General features: G+C 39.4%; 1 protein-coding gene across 1 annotated transcript in view; it reads right to left on the minus strand.

Moving 5' to 3' along the window:
• The window catches only part of PPP1R9A (protein phosphatase 1 regulatory subunit 9A), a 150,252-nt gene extending 131,451 nt beyond the window's left edge, over nucleotides 1-18,801 (minus strand). Inside the window, exon 1 of the mRNA XM_067291675.1 lies at nucleotides 17,341-18,801. Within this exon, the coding sequence (XP_067147776.1) occupies nucleotides 17,341-18,801 (1,461 nt within the window). The remainder of the gene's footprint in view (nucleotides 1-17,340) is intronic.
• Nucleotides 18,802-25,940: the final 7,139 nt, after the last annotated feature.

The raw sequence follows: 25,940 nt of genomic DNA on the forward strand, positions 1-25,940 counted from the left end.
GAGAATTGTAATTTGTTTCCTACTTTTATTGGCCAAGCATATAATTATAGCCATGACAGCTGATATTTTCAAACAAGTATTGAGTCACCTTGGACTGCTGCTGAGAAGAAAGTTAGCACTATCATAAAAAACACTAGCAACCTCAATTGCAGGTTAAAGCTGTCTTCTTTTATCTCCTCCATATTAACTTTAGTTTCAGTTCTGCCAAAGATATCACTGACAATAAACCCACTCATGTCAGCAAGAGTTATATGGGAGGTAGAATTTTGTCCACAGTACATCACCCACCTTTTTTTAATTTCTGAAACCTTTTTTCACAGTTACTGAAGAGCCAATAAAATGAGTCATGTATGTTTTGGAGATGGGAGATGCTGAAAACTGCACAGAAGTTGTCCTGAATCAAAATGGTGAAGGAGAATAGACTAGCAGTTCAGACATGAGACAAGCACTTCAAAAGTTGCAATTCCTGGCTTTTTCACAGATTTCATCTGTACTCTTAAGTAAATAACTTAGACTTAGATTTCCCCAAAACATCTAGATCTTAATTCCCACTGAAAGCGTTGGTTTACCTGTAAACCAATGACCATGCATTTTAAAATGGAAACATTATTTTCCTTCTGAACTGCAGTATTATGAAATCAATTCAGTATCATAAGATTCCCAAAGAGCAGTTATCTAAGTTTTATAACCTGGCATGAAAATGTCAAGGTCTCTCTTCCATTCCTATCTCTTCCACTGATCCCAGTTGCATAACTGAGAATTATTTCATCTTCCTCTGACTGTTTCTCTTCCTACTGTGTTATCTATTGGACTTTACTTGGTATTATGTTCCGCATTCAAATTGCTTTACAGTAGTAAAGCTACATGTTGCTCTTTGTCACCTCTCAGCTACCTCTTTCAAATGACATAGCAGGAGAGACAACCTAAAAAAAAGTCAGTTTTCAATTGACAATTCTATTGAAACAGCCCAGAAAGGAATCCTGGAGTCTGGTTTGAAAAACAAACACGTTCCTATTTATTATCACCAACCGGGGACTACATCCAGTAAAGTACTTATGGTTTTATCAGTTGGTCAAAACAGGTTATAACATTTAGGTATTGTTTAAATTAAAAACCTGTAGTTGAGCACTTAAAAAAACCATAAAATCCTAAGGGAAGATAAGCTGCTTTGTGGGCAGTGCTCCACAAAGGAAGCATAAACGGTGACCAAGGCCCTGCCGCAGAGTCAAGAATCAATTTATGAAGCACCACGGTCTCTCTGACTTACTGTTCTTTTAGAGCTCACATCCCTAATAACAGCTGCAACCAGATGCCTCCTTTTACTCAGCACTCAAAGCCTCAAACTCTCTCCTCAAGGTAGGTGGCTGTAGCATTTTATTGAAAGAATGGAAAAGATCTAACTCTCTTCTTGAAAACCTATCCAGGAGAGGAAGAGATGACAGTGGCACACTTTACATAAAAGGCCAAGTAGTAATTACACTCATTTCATCCTCTTTAGGTTAAAGAACCTTTTTTATCTAATAGCTCCTTATATACTTCATTTTAATGAGTCTTTCAGCATGTCTCAGATCCCAAGGCTGACCTTAGTGTTGAAGGGAAACAGTCTAAATACTAAGCTATACAATCACAGTCATGCTTGCTTTTTCTTTTCAGTACCATGACCTGGAAATTCTTTCAGCGTAAATAATTATTCTGGACCCAAGTTAAACAGAAGGGAGGAAAGAAAAATTCTATGCAGTTTAACCTACAGCACAATATGTAGGTATTATTTCTCCCAGATGATGATGGAGGTAGGTGTGAATCCCCTTCCTAGGCAAATATTCCAAAGATGATCATCTTTTTTCAAGTTATTTTATTAATCGCATTTACAAACCAAAGTTTTTATGAAATTTGGTTCTAGATTTCCCACGCACCTCAAAAAAACCTCCCAGCCATTGTGAGGTGATGTATATGCACTCCAAGGTCACTAAGTGACAAACCTGTTAAGCAGCAGCAAAGGCTTTCCGAACATCTTTTTGATCAGCTTGCAGAGTTGTGATGTGATCACACAAAGCAGTTCTTGCTGACTGGTGATTAATTTCATCAGGAACTGCTTTCAGCTGAAGACACCATAGTCTCTTTTATGAAGCTGACACCATTTATTAGAAACTGTCATCCAAAATGCAGGATTTTCTTTCTCATAATACATCAAAAGTACTGAAAGTTAGGAACTTTAAATCATTAACTATCTTATTAAAGTGGCTTTTGCGTACTACTAGATAGCGAAGCTGTTTCTCGCAAAACAACAGTTCACGCTTTTGTTTCGTTACTGTGAGATCTACCTGAAGTAGACACTTTCTGACTCAGTGCTCATCACTGGATGAAAGAATCATCTCAGCAGTAACTATATTTAGAGAGCAGACTACATTTTCAGCCCACTGATTTAGGCTCCTTGCAGAACAGACTGGAACTTCCAGGACCTGATATTTTGGGAATACAGTCAGAGCAAAGAATAAAGGCTGGTACACCACATAATCCTCAGATCTGGGTTTTTCATCACAGCTATTTTGCTGTCGCTTCCTTTTTTGGCTGTCTTCTAGCTGATTAGTTGCTGAAACTTTCAGCAGATTGTAGACAAAGCTATAAATTTTTCCTTAACCATGCTGTGAAATTAAGAAATGTGTCTGTGGTGCAGATTCAGTATAGCTGTAAGGTGAGATGTAAAATAGATAAAATACTGTTCAATCACTGACCTGGTTCTACAGACATGTCCACATTCTACAACTTCTACATTGCTGGGATATCACTGAAAAAAACATCTGTTGAAAACACTCAGTTCCATGAAGTGGATGTCATTACGATGTTAGGTGAAAAATATCCAGCAATATCATCGATAGGCTTTTAGCACAATCGGCAACTGCAGAGGCAATTCATGGAGAGGCTCCTCCTCAGCTTTTATGGTCATAATTACGCTTTCATTTTTAAGAAAAGCTCCCATAAGTCATCTCAATTTGACAATTTTTTTAACATGAAGTGCCATTCCACATGATTTTGCAGTACTGCATCACTAAGTCTTGTATGTTCCAAATTTTCCCACTCTCATTCGCTTCTTAGATTTTACCTGCTACCACATACCTGTGATGCATATCAGTTTTGCAGTTATCCTCATGCCTGTCCTATTTGTCACTACTAAAGGCAGCATAAGATCAGAAAAACTATCTGTGCACTTCAAATCATTGTCATCACCATGTCTATACACTTGTTCTGTTTTGAATGTATGCTAATACTTTATTTTCTATTCCCTGTGTGCCAGCCAACTTCTACAGAAGACCTGACACTGTTGTGTTGTAAGGACAGTTTCCAGGACTGTCCTCTGCCAAACTGATACAGTATAGTTTGCAGATACACTAGTTCAGATGCATTATGGCACTGAATGCCACTACAAACTCAGTACTTCCTCTCCTTCAGCTATCACCACATGTTTGATATCCTATCATGAGCTGGCAGGAATTCTTGCATGCAAGGTCAGTGAACTGAATCGCAGAAGAAAAAGCTGGTGTTGTAACTACTGAAAATTTGCTATCGGTGCTAGAAGTTAGTTTACTGATCGAGTTCATGATAGTATCATGACAAAGGGTTGGACAATGTCAGAGTACCAAAAATATCTTATTTCTGATCATATCACTCTGATACCTGCACCAAATACACAGATACAGGTAACAGCATGAACAGAGTAAATAAGATATTTCAGAGTAAGTAAGATATTTTATATGTAATTTGCTTTACAATAGTATTTTTTCCTCTTTAGGAACTTACTTAAGTCTGAGGTCTAAACTGGGAACAAAAATTTTGACCTTCATTTTCAGAGTGAAGTAATTCAAGCTAGTCATTAAAAGACAACTATTATTCAGCAAGTCACCAAGTGGATTTGTATCGTGGAATTCCAGTGCTAATAAAAGAAAAAGAATTTGATCTTGTATTTCATGATTATAGTAGCTGTCTTGTTTAAAAGAGAACAAAAAATACCTTATACCAGAGAGAAGTCACACCATACCCCTAAGAGCCATTGCTGCTACACCCTTCTGGCAGGTTTACTTTGCATTGCAGACATTCTTGCAGATAAAGCAAGCTCCAAATCCTAGGAAGCATTATGTTTATTATCTAAAACCAAATTATTGAGTTTTTAAGACAATAATTTCTCTTTCCAAGCTTTCTGATAAATACTATAACATTTTATTATTCAAATATCTGCATATGCAAATAAATGTGTTTTTTTATCCTTACTTATGTGTTTTTATCCCTACTTTTTTGGCTGCGCAAGTGTGTATTTTAAAATGATCTGGCAGCACACCTGCCCGTAAGAGTTAGCCAGGTAAAACAGATATTCATCCAACATGGCCCTGAGAAAATACTTCCTCTTCTCTCAGGTGCCATCCACAGCTAGAAGAGGTTTAAGGAACACTGCAGCGAAACATATGACATATCTTTATTTTGTTGTCTCACACAATAAAGAAGCAAGTTATCAAAAGCAAAGAAGAGTTAGATCAGACAGGAAGATCCACGGAGAGAAAAAGAGCAACCAGAGAATGAACAGAATTCACAGAGGAGCCTCTATGCATGTGAAGCTGTATAAACTCAAAGATTTTTTATAATTTTTAATCAATAAACTTAAAAAATATATATAAACCAAAAGAATAGTTGCTCAGTAAGAAAACTTGAGGCAATTTTGCTTACTAACACATGTGTATTTAAATTAATAATAAGATCTGCTCACTTATGGAACCATAAATTACTGATATTGCTCAGAATTAACGCTTTTCCAGGAAGTGTCATTTTATACTTAACAACCTACATAAGGTTTTACATCATGTATTTTGAAATTACCTTAGAATAAAGAACAATGCTTCATTTTATAGCTTGAGATAAGGAAGTAAAAAAGCACCCAAGCAAAGGCTCAGAGGTAAGGAACTGCATATATCACTTCTGGAAAGAAAAAAAGAGAAAGAGAGAAGGAGAGAGGGAGAGAACGAGAGAAAAATAAAATTTAGAGCTATATCTCTTATAAAAAGACTGAATTAAGATCTTGGTATAAAATTCAAACAAAATAAAATAAGAAAGATTTACACGAAGTGTTCTGATAGAGTAAAACAGCCAATGCGTGATGTTCAAAAGGAGTCAGGAAATAAACAGTATCAGTCAAAGTGAAGAAGTACCTGTGAACAAACTGACAATGAATGAAATTGCTTTGTATTTACAAAGCTTAGCCAGTTCAAATCTGAAAAATGCAAATGTTTCCATGGTCATCTAGTTCATTTTCATTACAATGTCATATCAAAAAAAAGCATAGATGAGAGAAAATTATAGCCAGTTACACCAGCTGCAGCATTTTAACTAACATTCTCCCTTAAAAGAAAAAAACTTCTAGTTAGCAAATCAGCAGAAATTAATGAGGGGAAAAAAATGAAAATTCAAGCGTATTTCTGAAAGCACACCAGAATCGCTATCAACAGCTTAACAGACACAGATGCAAAATACAGTATTGCTTAACTTTTACAGGCAGAATACATATATATAGTCTATAAATTCAAAAAACCCCCACTGTATTTGAAACCTGAACCTCCCAAAATGGAAAGAGAAACTAAAACCCTTTTTAAATTAACGAATGCTTTCATGGGAAAAAGAACACACATATCATTAACAGAAAATAAAGGACCAAAAGAAAAGGGTAATACTGTACCAAAATTAACTCAGCTAAAAAAAGAAAAAGAACACAGTAAATTCTTCAATCTTCCAAGTAACAAGTACTTTCTACATAAAACAATGACAGAAACTCATAAACTGCCAATTAGAAAAAAGCTTCTTTTTTCTTTTTTAAATGTAATGCGAAATGTCAAGTATATGGCCCCAGAAAGCACAAATATAAAGGATAAAAACTAGAATGATGTCCTAGGCTGTCAATAAAAATAACTGCAGCCTGGCAAGTGTCCAGAATCAATACAGGAAAAAAACTGAAAGAGAAGACAACCAGAGACTATATTAAAAAATAAAAAAATCTACAATGCTCAGAAAACATCAGGAGTCAATTGAGGCAAAAAATGGTAAAGAAAGGGTTCAATTGTGTATCTAAAGTAACGTTACGCTGTGGGACCACTGAAGCAGTGGTAAATGCTTAGGTCTTAAAAAAAAGCCACAAACCTGCCCTATGTCTTCGTGGAACCCCAAACGCTGCAAGCGCAAGGCTCGCGCCGACCATCTGCAACTGCTTCTGAAAGCAGGGGTGGCCCAGCCTGGCGGGGGCTTCTCCTCCGTGGGGCGGCCGCCGCCGCCACCCTGCCACCCCGCTCTCGCCAAGCTCCTGGAAGCTGAACCCGCATTTCTCAAGTCTAGAAATGTGCGTTTTTCAAGGGCGTGCATTAACAACAAGGGCTCTCTGAAGCTTTAAAAAAAAAAGGGACAAGTAACCCTTTGCACAAGGAAAATAATAAAAATAAATAAACCACAAGATGTCCGCTTTAAACAGATCAAAATTTAAGTCAAAAGAATGAACAACCTGCTTTATACTACTCAGTGTCTTTCTGTTTTAATCCCTTTATTCAAAGTGCCAGTAAAAAAACCCTTTCCCACTAACCTCTTACATGTTTTATAAATTGCTTTTAGTCATCTTCAAAAATATAAATTGGCCTTTCTTCTGGGAGTTCTTGAGCTTTACAAAAGAAGCAAAATGCCTCTTCTCCATCATTACTGGAAGGATGTCATAGATAAACTGGAAGATATCAGCAACTTGGTACGTTTTATGAATAATTTTGAGATTGTACTGAAGTTGTACAGCACAACATGAAATTATTTATCAATTTAACTACAGCTTTTGAGTATATGGCCTCAAGTGGACATTCATGGTTCTACTTCCAAACAGAGGCTAAACAACCAAAGAAAAAAATAATGACAGGAATATATATAAAACTACTAAGGCTACTGCTGTATGCAAAATGTTAGTGGCCTTTGCTGCAAATGAACATGACTGCTCAACAGGTTTATTTTTTGTACAGGCTGTTTTTAATTATCTTCTTAATCACAAATATTTAACTGATAATCTTTGTTTAAATATTTTTCCAAAATCTTTTTGCATTGTTAAATGTTATTTGTAAACTTAGGTCAATCTGCTTATGCTGTAATACAAAATAATACGTACAAAAAACCCCCTTCAAACTCCCTTTTTTAGACAGTTATTTTGATTGACAAACAGGAAACACTGGTGTGGCTAGGTTCTCATAACAGGAACCATCGAAAGGTTACTATCAATCCAAAAACTAGACCTACACCATTATGGGTCACAGACGTATGTATGCATGAGAGCATCATCCCATGTGTATCACCAACTAAGGTAACATTCTGTTCCCAAATAGCAAAGGTCCCATTAAACCAACAGAGCCACAAGGTCTTCCCTCTAAATACTTAATAATTGCTTAAAGTCCAAGAAAATTCAGTATCGCAACTGTGTTCTACAGTGAAGCATCAGCTGCCATATCATTGTTCCCTACTTAATACTGAGACTGCAATTAACAATTATACTTAAATCATAACCAGTGAAAAATAAGGGATAAAGCTTCATGACAATTCAAAAACAACCCATGCCCTCCCTACCTAAATGTTTATGTATTTTAGGGGAAAGAAAATACATAAAAACCTTCTACATCTTAGAACCCTTTATCTGACCCTATTCTGCTGTAACTATAGGTAACAATTCAAACTGTATTCACGGAGCTCTTGCTAAAATATTCATACATGTTTAAATGAAGTTAACAATTACAAGCATGAAACACCTATTGGAACTGATGCACTACCTTTGGAATTACCAAACCATGTATTCTTATAATTTGAGAAATAATTCAATGTGAGAAGTCATTTAATATACTACACAAAGAAAACATTAAAAGAATAGTCTTTGATGCAATTTGGCTGCTTCCTTTGCCAAAGACCACTGTCAGCAACATAACTTTTTCTAATGTAAATGAAGCCTTACTGGTCAAGGCTTACTGGTAACAACCATGTCAGGCACTTGTACTCAAAAAACAGTAAGCCTTAGAAGTTATTTGGCATCTACAAGATGTTAAGGCTGGAAACTGCTTTACTGGCTATAACAAGAGAAGAAAAAAACTGTAACAAAGTTGAATGTTTTTTTCCATAATATTAAATACTGACATGAAAGCAATATGCAAAGCATCAAGAAGACGATTTTTACTCAGCCTACCATATTTATAGAGGGGTGATACAACTATGCCACTACTTCAGAGAAGAAGGCTGGGCAAAGAAGAGCAAAAAGCTACATGGCCTGGTAGTCTCATGCTCTTGAATACCATAAGGAAATACTCTCATTTTCATTAGTGCATCTGCTGTATTTCTAAATTACCAGCTAATAACTACTGTTTTTCAGGAGTGCTCTAAATCCCTGGATTCATGAGTTCTATCTGGTTTGCCCTTGTGAAAAAAATACAATATTAAAATATTTTGAGTATTCTGTTTGAGAAGTCCATACACAATAAATTCTACTAGACAGTTTCCCAGGTCAACATCAAAGAACAGGTATCTTGGGACTCATAGAAAGGTGGAGCTAGCAGATAAGTATTTAAATATGCCAGAATTGGCAGAGTCCATCCAATTATAAGATGATTATAAGCTCGTAAAGATGATTACAAGCTGGGTAAAACCTTGGGATGTTTGTTTATCATTATGACCATCATCTAGATGAATTTACAGGAGTTTGATAGCGCTATTTTTAAGGGCTTCCATAGTTTACTGCTTTTAAATGTATAACATGAATAATAAGTTTGAAATACAGAGATTTTATCAAATAAAATGCACCAGGTCCACATGCAGCATAGTCTGAACATTAAGACATTCTTTCAACATGAACCAGCATTTTATGCCCTTGAGATTAAGCACTGAATACTGAGGTAGACAGAAACGGCAGAGAAGAAAGTGAAAAAGTTATAGATGCGCTTAGCCTAAAAAAAACACTGCTGCATGTGTGATAATACAAGGCAAACAGTTGTCAGAGCTAAATTCTGCTCATACACCTTACACTGACTTTATTATATGGAAATATCCAAGTGATCTGACAAAACTCTTGAACTGATTCTAGTGAGCAAAATCAGCTTCCACTCTCACTAGAATACTTCTATATATAAAAAAGGACACCATAGAACAATAGCTATCATTTTGTATCATTTAACTTCAGGAATGTCAGGTGCTTTTTTAAATACATTCTTCGTGGCCTGAAAGGAAATTCCATCCTTGAACACAATTAACAGACACTTTTGGATAATACAAAATTCTATTCAGAACATAGAAAAAGAGAAGGGAATTGCCTGTGTCATTGCCTGCTATTACAGTTCTATAATCCTAGCCTGGAAATGCTCAATTCCACCTTAAAAGTGGAACGCTGCCCTTTAGCCCTCAGGTGCTTTTTCTTTATGAATATATCAAAGATGTAATTAAGTTCTTTTTCAGACTTCGTCATCCCTCACTGAACAAGATAAATTTCTTAAGCCCCCTGTTTTATGATAGAATTAACCAAGAAAAAAAGATGAAGAGCAGCAAGTTTCTGCAGCTGTTCCTGAAAACTCATTTGTCTCAAGCAGAATCCACAGACACTTTCAAGACGAAGTCTCCTTAGTGAGTTATAAAATGATATTACAAAAAAACATTTTGCTTCACGTATTTAGAACGTCTTTTGCCTTCCTCACAACCACATCACACGGCAGGTTACTGCCATCATTTTGTGTTGCAGGATGGATTTCTCCTTAGATGTGTTTCCCTGCAAATCAATCAGTTCACTGTGAAACTTCTTATGCCATAAAACCATCTCCACTACTCAAGACCTCCCAGTCATCCATATTTTACTGTAACCCTTCTATGAAATGATAAGGCTTCCCCACTTTCTGTCACAAGCAAGCGTCATTAGCATGCTCCAACTTTCTGAGACAAGACTACTGAAATTTTTAACAAGGTCTTTTATCTTATCAAAGGCAGATACTAATTTAGTCTGACATACTCTACCTCTTGTAAATCCATTCATATTTATTCCGTTTTTCCATTTGCGTCCCTGCCTTTGATTATTCTTTCAAAAGTTTTTCTTCTACATCCTTGCATCTACAGAAAAAGAGAGTAATAATTTTCAAGCTGCCAGAGCCACCTTTCTGTACTTTCTGAAAAATGGCTACAGCATTTGCTCTTCTCCAGTTAAATACTGTCTCTATTTTGATAGTGTTCTATTTGTTCTGAAATGTTTGCTACAAGGCTTTCTAAAATGCAACTTATCCCAATCATCTCCCCACAAACTTGAGCACAAGGAACTTCTAGGTTTTGCCTTCATTTCACTGTAAGAATTTTCACTGTAAGAACTTTCACCTTTATACATCTATTTCACTGTAAGAATTTTCACTCTAAGAACTTCCACCTTTATACATCTATTTCACTTGGCCCTCTTAATCCTGATTCCATGTTCATCATCACCAGCTGTGCTAAATATGAAGGCTAAATAAACTTGGGGTGATAGCTCTAATCATAAGCTCATGCTTACTGCATAATGCCCCGCTTTCTTTCTTCTTTTATTTTTAATGGATAAATAACTTTTTACTACTTGGATTATTTTCCTTTACAAGGTCAAACTCAGCTTGACTTCTGGCAGCCTCTTACTCTCACTTTAAAAGTTTGGAACTCTATGACAGCTTTCATTTCTGAGCAATCACTTTTGCCATTCCCTGTATGTTCTTGGCTAGCTTCTGATATTCTCTTGGCTGACTTTTCTTCTAGTCAGGTCTGCAATTCTTCTGTTCATGTATTCTGCTTTTTCTTGGGATGCAAATCCTATACAATTTTTCTAACTCTGAATCAAAGAAGTTCCAAGAAGCCTATTGTTAGCTCCCTTAGCTCTTTGGTTCAGTTAATTTCAAACTATTTTCCTACAGTTTCTCAGTCTGCATTTTTGAAATTCAAAACCTTTAATTGCAAAACCCTTAAAATTTAAGCTGTGTAAAGCTCTGATGGCAATCATTCGATCCAAGCCCGGTTTCTACAAATGCCTCCTCTATAATGTCCTCAATGCTTAGGAAAGTGAGTTTAAAGCAATGTTACCTCTGTTCAGTTCCATAACTCTGTGGCAAGCATTGCATCCAGAATAACTGTGCTCTAGAACTCTTAGTGACTTTTTTTAGGTGACCTACACAGGAGTTAACATCTCCACGGTGTACAGAGCAAGACAAATAACTTACTACACCTACTGTATTCCAATAATTATATTTAATACAATACAACTCTTCTGCATCTTAAACTTTGTGTGAGAGACTCATCCAGTGAAAGTATACAATTCCAACTCAATAATACACTTCAAATATACAATAACCATGTAGAACAGACTTATATTTTAATATCCAAAATAGCAACTTCTTCTGGAATGCTTTATCCTTTCACTGTTATTCTTCATCTGACAGCATCCAGTCTGAGTGCTTAATATTTACAGGGAAATACTTATTTCTTCTCCCTTTCCATGATAAAAATATGTAAAAGGTTCCACCAAGGTCCTTCATAGAAGATGTGACTGGAATAAAGAACCAGGTCGCAGAAATGTTTTATATATCCTACCACTAGAACAAAGAACCTGTTTTTAAATCATCAGAACTTTTACAAATAATCAAACTTAGTATGACATTTAATCTTTGCAGTACGATGTATTTTATTACTAGTTAGTCTGTAGAATTTCCTGTACTTCACAATACCTGTAAAACGTATACAGGCCCTTTATGTAGTAGAATATACATATTTCAAGCTAAACAAGCAATTTCTAGCTCAGTATCTCAAACTACTCTACAAGTTGAAATTAATGGAGCTGTCAAAGAACAACTTGTTGCCCATTTTACAGGGTTCAAATACAAGCATAAAGGTTCAGTGACTTACTCAGTATTACAGGAGAAATCAGTGACAAAGCCTAAGCCTATTTAATTCCCAGTTTCATGTTTTAGCAAAAAACTACTTTCCACTCCCAAGATTTAAACAAAGCCTGGGCGTGGTGGCCAGAGCAGAGAACCAAATTTAAGGAAAGCACAATATCATTTCAGTGATTTCAGAAGGAAACTACACATCCTTATTTTTCTGTACACACGCTGGGACTCCTTTATTCATAGAACCATAGACTCGTTGAGGTTGAAAGGCTCCTCCTGAGATCGTCTAAGTCCAGCTCCATACTCACTTAACTAAAACACAGCGTTGTCAGGATTGTAGACTTGGACTGTAAACTGCTTGTGAATAGGTGACCTTCGCTTATGACTTCTATGATCCTAAATACTTCATCAACATTTTAATAACAATGGGCAAATACTAAACCAAACATAGAATCAGGCAAACACTTTCTTTTTCAACACTAAAGTTTGCAAATGTTTCCAACATACTTTATTTCAATGTTTACTAGATAAAGAATAAAAATATTTTACAGAGGAAGGATTTCCAAAGTAATTACAATGTCAGATTGTTTCAGATTCTTTCCTCACCACCATTTACATCCTTGAATACATTTTAGTGAGTCAAATGAGGACTAACTAAAAGAAAGACTTGCTGCTTTAGCTGGTTTTTGAATAAGATACACCAACATACAGTTCACAAGAAACTTCAAAACAACATTTAAATATAAATGTCATTTATATTTTATACTAAACTACAATCACAGCACTTCTTATAAAACCTCTTCAAATGCTCACTGTAAAAAAAAAAAAAAAAAAGTAGTACAAATTCAGATTCCTGAACAAGGCACAATATGAACAAAATCTGGAAAACAGCAGTGGTGTAGGGTATAAAATTCAGTCATGTTTCATGACAAAAGAGAGAAGAACGTACGAAGTAAGGATACTAGTGATCATATAATCCTCTTCTATAGCATTAGCTGAAGTATGGAAAAGTCACTGCTATATCCCTCTCTTTCCCTTTCTTACCTTTCCTATCTACCCCAAAATGCAGAGAGGTCTCAATTAGGCAAAGATCATCATCTCTGCACCCTAAGGAAGCTATAGGGACTTTGAAGACTGAAGTAGCAGCTTCAGGCTAAAACCCCTATTTACGCAACAAAATCTGTCCTGGGAGCCATAGGGTCTGATCACATACTGACCTCTCCTCCCCAGCACCCTCAACCATGTAGGGCACAGCCAGTGAAGTACAAGGTTACAAAAGAAAGGTCAGTAGCCGATACTGATTTCTGCAAACAGCTTTAAATGGTTTAACGTGTATCTGGCATCAAAATTAGGGCAGTAATTGAAGACGCAACCATCAGCTTTTAAGGTATCAGACATTTTGGACTTGGGGCGAGGAGGAGAGGTGGACATTAATCCTCCATCCTAATTCCAGCCAGGATGGAGGGAGCATGGCTCAAAAAGGACTGTCATTTGGACAATTAATACATTTCCATTTGCTACAGCGTGGAAAGTCTTCAGCTAATGAATTGGGTATTGCTGGCAAACCTTGTCCAATGAGCCTGCAATGTCTGGGCAGCAGCATGTAACTGAACTCTCATCAAATCCCGCAAAACTCCACAGAAGGACAGTAAATCACAGAGTTTCTGCTCCTTTTGGTAGAAAACTATCCCTGACAAAACCATCTGACTGTATTTTTCTTCTCATTACACTCATGTAACTTTTTCCTTTCTTCGTTTGCCTTGAAGAGCTTCAGTTTTACAACTGATACAGAATACTTCAACACAAGAACAGACCACTGCTGATGAAAGCCACTGAACATTACTATATAAATACTTAAACTGTAAACATGCACATACCTTGTTTAGCAGCATACAGACTCATGTCCACACTCTTTTAGACTGTTTTTTACTTTTCAAAGCTGACTTGAGCCCCAAAATACATGTACAACTGCTTACGTAAGTGATGTGACATTCCAAATACCTAGAAACTCCCCAAGCCTACAACGGCCCTTGGGCAGCCGCGTACTCCTCAAGAGACTAATTTTCAACAGAGACCAGATAAGCAAACAAATTCCATAATCCTAAAGCTGAGTAAATGTCCCATGGAACATGGGATCTGTGATAGCAAAATTACAGCTTGTACAAGAGCAGAATTTCCTGTAACCATTCACTTGCGTGCTTCTCATTATAGCAGGTTTCTAAGTAACTGTGGTTTTTCCTGCTCAGATGATGAGTAGAGCTAAATCTTTATCAGTTTGATGAATGAGATTTTTATTTATTAATTCATCCTTCTACCCAGAATTCACTACTTCCCAAAGTCCATAGAGTTTCCCCTAAAGGAGCAAGGAGGATTCCCTTCGGTGGTAACAAAATCTTTTTGCTCTTCAGTCTCAGCTCTCTTTTTATTACATTTACTACATGTCTATTTGAAAAATCCCTTGAAAAAGTACTTTAACCATAACCAATCCAAAGACATTTAACTAAATCTGTTGAGACCCTCCAGTAACAACTTTAAGGCAATAACTACACACTCATTTCACTGGCTACAAATTCAAAAATCCAATTTTGTTGATTAATGTGGAAGAGGAGCAGAGAGATGATATTGTGAAAACTCAGCACTAAACATCCTGGAGTGTTCAACTGTTTGGATTGGGCTTTTAACACTCCTGTCTAACAGAGGTGATAAGTAAAAATTGCTTCATTTTAACAGAGGATCAATTTTCAACCGTTCGGAAAATACTCCTACATTGCTCTGTATTTTCCTCTCTCTCAGATAAGCTATGCATGAGGTGAGGTTTCAGAAAAGCATTAATGAAACAAGTTATGCCCACTAACACATAAAGTTCTGGAGCAGAAAAATTCTTCAACAGTTGTTATATATTCAAATGGCAACTCTATATAACAGATGAGTAAAGTAAACGATTTGATAAGCTCACATGCTAAAACTGTGAGAGGGTACAGAACACAAGTCCCTCATGCCCTGCAAACCAGTCATTGAAACATATTGCCAGGCAGAAACTGCTTGGCAAAATTAGTCATTAGCTCCCAGTGGTGTGCTGAATTAGCCAGGCTGTCAAAGAGGCAATGCGTGAGCCCAGGGTATCCCAAGTTTCTAAGGATCCCCGGGGGGATTCTCCAGCTCCCCATCCCTCAGGTCTCTGCCCGCAGCGAGGCAGTCGGGCAGTGACCTGATGCCGCTGGCAGCCTGCCCGGGCTTATGCTGTCTGGCATTGCTGAGGGAATTGCAGAGAGGAAGGCTAAACGAGCAGCTGTGAATTTTCCACAACTTTTGCTGCAGTTCTTCCTCTTAGTAGATGTCCTCCACATAGTCTCACTTCTGTTTTTCCCACATGACTGACACACTGCATGCATTTGATGCAGACAAGACAAAAAGCAATCACATGGGGATCTCCCAAATTACTTTCTCTTCTACACTGTTCTCTGAATTCAGCTTTTACTCCATTTTTCTTCTATCTACAATGGACAGTGAAGATGCTAAAATAATTAAAGCAAATATTTATTTTACTTTGGGTTAGCCTGTTAAGAATGCTTTATTCCAAGAACCATAAGAAACGTACTCTTTTACTGTTTATACACATGACTTTTGGGTGCTTTTTCCTGATGCGCTGTAATTATTACTTCATAACATGTAATGTGAACTGAACACAGCATGAAAATTTTGAGACGGAAAAGTTTTATAACTAAATAATAATTGAGAGAGAATATACTTAAAGCACCTGGCATGACTATCTCATTCTTTTGAGCAAAAACAGTCTGATCACAGACCACAGCAATATGCTGAAGTAATAATATCACTCTTTTATCTTTCAAAACAGAAACAAAAAGTGTTAAAAAAATTCTACCATTTCAAGAATAAAATTAGTATAGTTACTTTTGGAATTCCTCTATGCTGGAACCATAATAAATATTATTAAAGAAACTTCTGCCCACAATTGGTAGACTTTTCAGAAAACAGAAGAGTCATCTTGTCTGTTAGTACAGCTTGGGGGGGGGGGGGGGGGAAGTCTTCCATAATCCTTTGTAATAAAAGTTTTCTCCACTCCATCTCCAAAAAAACTTAAATAAATCCGATTAATTTAATTAGAGGAATAATCTAGAAGGAGCACAAACATTGTTAAAATTTTTGGTCAATGATGCAAGTCTCAATAAAATATTAACAAAAAAATCCATCATCTTAGCTCTGAATATTTTGCTTCAGTGTAAAAATGGTCTTTTAACAGCATGAAGAACAGAAGGCAACTTTCTCCCCAAAAAACAGATGTGAAAACCTGGTTGCTTCATTCAGATTAAGATTTCCTGATACAAGTGCATCTTACCCTAACTTAAACCACAGATGATGTGAGCACAAATTTTATAAGTGACATTACTTCAAGTTTGATAGTCAAACTTCTTTCACTTAATTTATGAATTTTGATTACTGAACTCATAAAATGAAATAAAGTCAATTTCATTTCAGATTCTTAATTTCAAAACGTTTAGATTTCAAGTACCCACCATATTTGTCTCTTTCAAGAGTCATTTCTGGAAAAATGACTGTGCTTTTGCAATGTCCATTTGAGACCAGGTGCATCAAAGGCAGTTCAAAAGTAAAATACTTTTATACTTAACCCTCAGTCGTGAAATGCTGGTATAACAAAACACTGCACTAGTTACTCCGTCCCGTGCTGAAAATACTTGAAACGGTCCATATTCTTAGCTCTAAATTCAAGGTATTTAAAAACAAACCAAAAAAACTCTGCAGGAAACCCACCATTCATTAAGTCTTTTACCTTCCTGTAGCCCCTTGAACTGGCATATACTAAACACACATAAATGTATGAACAAAGTTTAAATAGTGAAGATATTACTAGAAAAGATTATACTGATTCAGATATAGAGTACTAATGGTCTTCTACTAGTGAGACAGAATCACTCTTCAATAGCACATTGTATTTCATGACATGGTGTTTCAATATAGTAACTTTAAAGAACATCTGAGGCAAGTTAGAGAGGCCATCCAATCTAAAGAAGTTATAATTTCAAATGAAAAAACAACAAGCATCAAGGCCACCAAATACCCACTTCTACATTTCACATGTGATTATAATTCATAGCCATATAAGTCAAAACATGCATGTTAAAATTCCAAAACTTTACAAACCTAGCTGTCATTCTCAATTTCTGCTAGCTTCATCAGCCATAAAGTATGTTAGGAAATGACACAAGTTCATCGGAGCTCATCTCCCTTGCATCATTTGAGATTATGCTCACTGACTGACTGTAACAAAAACGTGTATCTGAAGATGCTCTGCAATCTTTTCAGAGCCAACTGTCAAAATCTGCTTCAAACAAAGTTGCATTTAAAAATGAACCAAAGAGCAGAAAAAGAATGTAGGAAACTTTACCTTAATTGGAGCACGGCTAAACTGTATTTTTCTGTTTGCTGGAATTTCATCTTCATCTGGCAATCCATTAATTTCAGAGTATTCCATATCAGGTTCGTAACAGTTATTTTCATCACTGTCATCCTGATCATCCTGTTCTGTACCTGTCTCTCCCCAGTCAGAATTATACCTCGATCGTACCCTATAAACATTGTAGTCAGAGTGCATGTACACGTGGGAACTCTGAAAATTGTTCACATCTTCATTTACTTCCTTTTCACTTGTCTCATCATAATGGGACCCAGTAGCATCTGAAACAGCATCTGCTGCAAAATCACCACCTGACACTACATTTCTTGATATTTCTGCAGCTTCAGGTCTATCAAAGATACCCTCTGCATTTTCTGACCCTTCCTTTTGTCGCAACAAAACCTCTGTGTCTGTTTTTGACTTATTCCCAGCACAACTGTCCACAGACCTTTCACTGTCAGGTGCACTGACCAAATCCTGTGGACTCACCACACAGTTCTCAACAGAATCAGCCTCTGTATTCTTTTTTATTTCTTCAGTTGTTTTTGAACCTGACAAAGTGCCTGCAGATGTTTTCTGTGTCGATGTGGAAGATGTGCTGTTCTGCTGGGAGTTCTCAGCAGATACCAAGCTTGTACTTTGTTTGGCTGGCGGAGACCATGTACTGGCATCTTTCAAAGGACTGAACCCCTCCAGGTTTGCAACAGGGGAGGAGATACTTGCAACAGTAGAAGACAGGTTTAATGGATAGTGACCAGTTACAGAGTATTCTTCACTGTTCTCTGACTTTTCTAAAACAATTACGTTGTGTGAGTCAGTGTTTTCAAAAACTGCACTGAGCTGACTCACAGTTGGAGAGACAGTCTCTGTCCTTGGGCTAAGACTGTCCAATGAATCAGTGCTGCCTCTGTGAGATTTAGAGCTGCACCACTCATCCGGAAGCTCATTGGAAACTACTTTCTCTTTCTTTGGGGAATAGCGATTGGAATGTCCCATTTCATAAGCATTTCGCTCAAACATCTTCCGAGTTTCAGTAAACTTAGAATAAGAAGGACCATCATGGAGAGTATCAAACCTACTAATCCTTTCTGAAACAGAAGATTCCAATTTTACAATTGAACCATCTGTTTTTTCTACAAATTCTTTGGGCCTAATTCGCCTTTGAGGTGATGGAGGGCCACCCTTTCCCCTTGTTTTAGGGGTAACCCCAGCACTTTCAGTGGGCTCCATGCCCATCTGCATAAATAAGTTCTTAATTCTATTGACATTTGAGCCATACTTCCTCCCCCTGCTCTGGGAAGCCTCTCCTTCCTCTTTCGTTTTTTGGTCTCCATCCGATTTCGGTTTGTCAAAGGTGCTTTTCAGTGCCTGGAACTCAGTTCTGTAAGCATTCCTGTGAGGAGAGGCACTTCGGAGGGTTGATCTTTCTCCTGAAGACTCTGTTTTCATCATGTTTACTTCAGGAGTGCAAAACCAGCTTACATAATTACGGAGGTACCACTCTCAGCAATCTGTTACAACTGAGATTCTAGCTGAGAAGTGTTTCTTAGGTGGCACTGCTCTTCGGCAGGGCCGTACACAATAGAAGGTCTGGAGGCAAGTATCTAACCATATGCAGTCAATTGTGACAAAGCGGCAAGACTGAGGGCTTTCGGGAACAAATGTAGATTTAACCTGCAACAGAAAGTAAGGCTTTCTGAATCACGTCATGTATTTGTACTTCTTTAAATCTAAATGATGCTTTCCTTTTACATAGTTACTTGAAATAACATTTACAAAAAAAGGAAAAAATACAACCTAAGACTACACAAACATATGAAAACTTGTAAGTGATTATAGGGGTTTTTTTCAAACTGATTGTTAAATAATTGGCAAACTTATAAAATAACTGTAATAGTGAAAGCACGGATTAGCATGCGTAACTGTTCACAAAGATGTAGCATGTCACAAACATGCACAGGAAAAACAAGGTGACAAGAAAAATACCACTGTTTTTACTGTATTAAACTCTTCTACAGTAATAATAGAAAAGAAGGATCAAAAAACCCCCAACAAACCTCTGAGTGTCTTATATCTGACCATAAAATAATCTGTGCAAACATGATGGCTCTGCTTCCCTGAGGCACTGCAAGACAACCCTTGTTCTCTCAGAAAAACATCAAAAATAATACACTTAGAAAGATCGCTCCAAAATGAAACAGGAGCTCGAGGGAACCAGAAGAATCGCACCCAAAGTTAACATTCTCAGTTTAAATAACAAAGAAAGTGAAATCTAGTTAGGAAAAGCTGTCCCTCGGCACCGGCCGCGCTTTTAGCACCGCGCGGAGCACGGAAGTGCCCCGGGAGCCGCACGCAGGCAGCGGGAGGCTGGAGCGGCCCCCAGCCCCGCGCCCGCGGCCCGGGGCTCCGCGGGCCCCGGCCCCGCACCGCCGGGGCAGCGCAGCGCCTCACAGCGAGCGAACCGCCCTCCCCCCGCGCCCGCCCGACGCCGCAAGCGAGTGCGGAGCACGCGGGCTGCCGCCGCGCGGGGCACGCGCGCACACACACGCGCGCACACACACCCGCACGGCGAAGCCACATCACGTTGGGCGATGCGGCAGGACGTGCTGGGAAACGCGCCCGGCCGCCCCGCGCAGCGCAGCGCCGCGCAGCAGGGCGCCCCGGCACGGCTCCAAGCCGCGGGACGACGGCGGCGGCGGCGGGAGCGGGGTGCGCGGCCCCCAACGGCCGCGGGCAGTTGGCAGAGGCACGCGCCAACGGCCGGAGCGGAGCGGCCCCGCCCACTTGCGCGAGCGACCCCCGCGCCCCCTCCCTCGCCCCGCCGGCGGCGCCCGCCGCTCCGGCGGCTCTCGCGGAAGGACGCGGGAGGACACGAACTTCAGCGGCGAGGGCAGCGCCGGAGCGCCGCGGCGCGCGGGCGGCCGGTAGCACCTTGCGGCGGGCGCAGCCCGGCGGCAGCCGCGGCTCGGCCAGGCCCGGCTGTACCTGGCGGGCGCCGGGGAACAAAAGCGCGTTGCGGCGGCTCCGCCGCGCTCGCCCCGCGGCGCGCGCGCTTCCTTACCCAGCCGAGCCGAGCCGCCCGCCTCAGCGCGGCCCCCGCTCCTGCGCCGGCCGCCGGCTGCTCGGCGCCTCGGTGGAGAACGGCCGCTGCCGCCACCCGCCTGACAGGAGGCAGCAACCGCCGCGGCGCCTCAACGCCATTGCAGGCGGCGGCGGCTGCTGGGGCACCGACACGGCTTCGCGCGCACACCGGCGGCGCGGCGCGGCGCGGGGGAGGAGAGCCGCCGCGCCGCGCCCCGCCGCAGCCCGCTCCCGCCCGCCGCCCGCCCCCTCCGGCACGGCACGGCGCGGCCGCCGGCGGGTGACAGGTGCCTCACCTCCTCGGCGAGCCGCAGTGGTCTGTTCCGCCGGGGGCGGGCGGAGCGGCGGGCCGCGCTCCCGCCGCAGCCCGGCCCGAGGCGGGCGGAGAGGCCGGGCCCCGGCCGCAGCGGCCCCGCGAGCCCGCTCCGCCTCGCCGCGCCCCGGGCGCCGCCTGCCGCGGGCCGCAGCGCCCGGCTCCTCCAGCCCGGTAGCGGCGGGCTTTCCTGCAGCCGGAGGCGGCGGCTCGGTGACCGGGTCCGCGCCGCGGGCGCTCGCGCCTCCTGCGCCTCGCCGCGGAGCAGCGGGGGTGCGCGGCGGGGCGCCCCGGCCGGAGCGGGGCGCGGTGCCGGCGAGGCAGCGTGGGGGCGGCGCAGCTCCGCCGCGGCGCGGGGCTTGCAGGCTCCCTCCCTAGATATTAAAAATAAGCCATTTAACACAGCCTGCGTGAAAGAGTAATGCGCTGGTAACAAATCCAGACAAACCACTTAACAACTCTCTTCAACGTGAGTTGTTCTGGCAATTGCTGAAAGGGATACAGGATGGCAGGAGATTACCTATACAGCATAGCCGCAACCAGCTTTCTCTCATTGTTTGCTAGCTAGATGAATTTGCCACAAAACTGTTTTGGCTTTATACTGTAAGGAAACTTACAGTAAGTATATGCTGATGTCAGTCTTCGGTTCATCTCATTTGCACCAAGGGTACACAAGTCAGAATATTTGCCTCAGTAGAGTTTAAATATCTAGCACATTGACTGGGAAAAAAAAACAGTCTTTTAAAATAGGTTGAAAAAGAATATTTCAGTAAGAATATATGCTAAAGGGCAGAAACAGAAGCAAGGACATTTAAGCAGTGTGTTTTTTCCACTGCTGGTAATAAGCCTTGCATGGCTTCCACTCAGGCTGTTGCCAGGTGAGGCTCGCAGCACAGGGAGGGATCGGGGGGGGGGGGGGGGTTCTGCATACCCTAAAGGCTGCTGAGCATTACCATGCCAAAGTACTCCAGCACAGCAGGGAGAAAGGGAGATCAGAAGAGGTAAGTAATGACTGAGGATATAGATACCTGAACTTCAAAGGCAGTTGCAGAAAACTTAACTTCTGAGACGATATCCTAAAGTAAAAGGATGAGGGGACAACTGCTTCACAGCTTCTTGTGCTGAGGATTCCTACAGCTGATTCCCTGCGCCAGGACTAGAAAAACTACAGCTAACCAGGATATTCACTACTAGATTGTAAACATCTAATAGCACACCAGATCTGAGGCCCAATGTATTTGACAGTGTCCTTCTATTAGTATGATTCTGTGGAAATAAAACCATAAGAATACTTAAGAGAGCTGCTTGACTTTTGAAGATAAAAATACATTAAGAGAACTTCAAGTCTCCTTTATTTTTCCTCCACAGAGAACAGAAATGAATAGTGACATAAAGAAGAAATTTAAATGTTTTATTTTGTGAATTTAGACTAAGCATGCAGAGTGGTTAAAGAACTTACTATGTACTTACTAGAGATGTATATGGAAGAGTTTTATAATTCACATTTTATCACAAGGAAAAAAAGTGACACAAGCAAACATTAAATGAGATGAAACAACTAAAGCATTTTTAAAGACACTAATTAGTATGTGTAAAAATAATTAAGAAGTTATGTGTCATGGAGACATGGTACTGGATATTCAGAGCTGTAAATATTACTTAAATCTTTTATCTAACAGAAAATTTTCAAGCAAAATGGGCACTCCTCCCCTCCATTAATATATATTTAAAATAATGTATTCAGGAAAACATTTGTGTTATTTCATGGCAGAATAGTGCAATCTATATATTATACTTCAGTAGAAAACAAGGGAATGAGATGACCTACTTGACAGAGCAACTTGCTGATGGAGCAACACACAAGAAATCTCAAGCTTTTCATGTTGAGAAAGGTTATTATATTTATGTTCTGCTTAAATGTCCTGTAAGTAGACAGCATAGAAGTTGAAGACCATCCTACCCGCCTCTGACATAGAAGCTAACACAAAGCTATTTTAAATAATTTCATGTTCCCTCAATACCACCTCATGTTTAAAAAAGCTGAGATTTGTAGCAACTACTGGCAAGTTTAGCTGCTCAGAGACAGCTTGGACCTTATTTAGGGGGTCAGACTTCGGCCACTGACATCTAAGATGGTCAAACTTACTAGTCACTTACAAAAACTCTTCATTTTACATGCTTATTTACACAGTGCCTATGTTAAACCAATAGTATTATACAGTGTCTAGAATAACAAAACGCATCTTGTTTTGATTAGTATGTCACTTTCCAAGAGAAACTCTTCATACATGAGCAGGGCCATTTAACTAACTATAAAAATCAGCAAGAACTGGGGGTCCTTTTACATTTTCAGTATTTCTGTGACAATCCATTTGACTAGAAGGTATTTTTAGGCTCTGTTAAAGCATGACTGACATTTCTGTTAATTCCTGAGCAACATTAAAATGCTGCACAGCATACTTTGGGGAAGATAAGAGACCAAGTTTCTCCTTATTATGTTAGTATAAACTCAATAACTTCACTGAAGTTATGGAATTACTCTGCTCCCAAACCAATGGAAGTTTCAGATCTGTTCAGTTGAATTGTTACATATGGTAGAGCATGGCTGTCAGTTAACCACAGCAGAGTAACAATTCCCTTCAAACAATTCTGAGTTTGCACATATGACAGGAAGAGAGACCCAAGTTGTTTAACCTGACAGCATCACTTTAAATTTTACTCAGTCTCTGTTTAAACCAGTTTTGATGTAGTACTCCAAGGCTGAAAATAATTAATTTTCCATTCATTCATTCATGTGTGGATTATATTTACTTATGAACATTACTATCTGGATGTCACTAATGCGTTGTTTTGAGTGACATTTGTGCTTCAAAGATACTAATTTACTGAAATAGCAATATATTTGCTCAGCAGAGTGGTAATGCAAGTTTCCCTGCACGGCCCAGGAAAAAGAAGGTCATCCCATCATCTTTCGCCTGTCAACTTCTTTCAAGTCTTTAAAGACAGTATCTGTACATACACATAGAAATGGAAACTATTTACCTATTCTGATCTTTGGCTAAGAAAGTGTCTCTGCTACCCCACCAAACCACTGCGGAGAAGGAGGAGGTTTTTCTTCTTTAGACACATCATAGAATAAGCAGGATTGGTTTTATCATTAACCCTCAGCCAGTCAGAGAATATGAATTCTTTTCACATAATCTCATTTAAAGAAGAAGAACTTGTCTGAACAAAGAGATATAAACATTTTGGAAGATAAGGAAACTTCAAGTTAGGGATCTGTCTGTACCAGAGTAGCGTGAGACTAAAATAAACAACAACCACAACTATAACAATGAGTTGATAACCTTTAGCTTCAAACTTCAGCAACCTGTGATTGCGGTAAGTGTAATTCTTCTGACTGTAATCTCTCCTACAGGAAGACATTAATAGTTAAAAATGGGAGCTCATTAATATCACTCATTTGGCAATTTCAGAAGGTTGTGCTGTTTTCACACAGAACATGTCAAATTACTTGAAAGCTCAAGAACAGCATCTAAAAGAGGACTTTGCCCTGTAAGATCTGAAGAAACAAACTCTGGTAATGATAACAAGACTTTATGTTTTAACAATTTATCAGAAAGGCAAATATTAGCATCATGATGGCCTAAGCTCAGAACAGTAATATCCTTTTCTCAATTACTGTAAGAATACTATCACATACATTTTTAAACATTCTACTTTAAGGTTTTCAAATAATGCACAGTTATGGATAGAAAATAAAAGAGAAAGTATTTTTCAAAAGGGAAAAATATGAATTACACACTACATACAACTAGTTACATTGAACTAGCACTTCTGGCAAAATAAAAAGCTAGAAATCTTAAGGATGGTTGAAAGAGCTGTATTTCATTAGCCTTCTGTCACAGGCCCTCAACACTGAACTTTGCTTTTTAGCTAACATAGGCAATCATCAGCTACCAGCCTAATCAGAAGGATGTCAGCTAGTTGCAGAAAATAAGATGGAAAATGAAAAGACTAAATGTTCACTCTAGTGCAAATCTTCAGTAAGAATCGAACCCTGGCAAAACACATATTTAATGTTAAGCTCTTCAGGTGGGGAAAATGTTAGGAAACATTCTTTAAACTGGATTAGTTGACAGAGTAAGATATTCCTAGGTGAATGGTACCTACCACATTCATCTGATTCATCAGATGAATATCATATGTAGGTATGTGGTATAGAAAACACTCTCTCCATCCCAACATCAGTGAGAAGGTTTTAAAGTTAGAAAAGTTATTACTTCAACTATTCCAAACCAGAACAGTTTAAATTTGCATCAGATGTGTTCCTTATTAACAGCATAAATATGGAAGTTGTATTTTTCATAGATACCATGATTAAATCTAAAGCAGAAGTTGGGAACCTCATAATAGTATTAATCATTAAGAAATATTTTATTATAACGAACTTTTTATAACAAACATTTTCTATTGAAAAGAAAATTATTCTCAACAGCCAGAATCTCAACAGCAGAAAACAATGGGGTTTGCCAGTCTGTGCAAAAGCATCATCTCCAGTGTATTTCTTGTTCAGTAAATATCCGCTATTATTCTTAAAGAAAGAACATTTAATGAGCCAGAGGAAAACTGGGAGAAGAGGGAGGAATATATTTGATGTTCAGAGCTTAAAAGTGTACTTGATACTGTCGATATATAACACACAAGCAAATGCGATTGCTGAGTTCTCCACCTTGCCAAATCAGGTAATGTTTTGTGCTATGACAAAGACACAAGACAGCAAGTTCTGCTTTCACCTTTTCTAACTGACTGACCATTCGTATTTAGTGACACTTAGGAGCCTGTACTCCTGCTCTGGCGACAGAAACAGATGACTCCTCAAAGAAAGAAAGAAACAGAAGCCAGAAATCATGAAATATAGCACACTAGTGCTGTCTTGCAGTGTGCAATCCATGGGCATGTGGGAGAAATATTTGTCTAGGATGCTCCACCCTGAAGCTGATGACTACGCCTGTATTTGAGCTCACATTGTAGTGGTCTGTGGTTCAAGCCCTGCTGGTCACATAAACGTAGACTTTTTATGATTGAGTTAGTGGACTTTGCTTCTCCCTTTTCCTTAAAAAAAACAGTAATTAAAATAAACACAAATGAGAAAACAGCTGCTTAGCTGAAAATAGTAATCTGTCATTTACAGAAT

This window comes from Apteryx mantelli, chromosome 2 (assembly GCF_036417845.1).
Source record: "Apteryx mantelli isolate bAptMan1 chromosome 2, bAptMan1.hap1, whole genome shotgun sequence".
NCBI lineage: Eukaryota > Metazoa > Chordata > Aves > Apterygiformes > Apterygidae > Apteryx > Apteryx mantelli.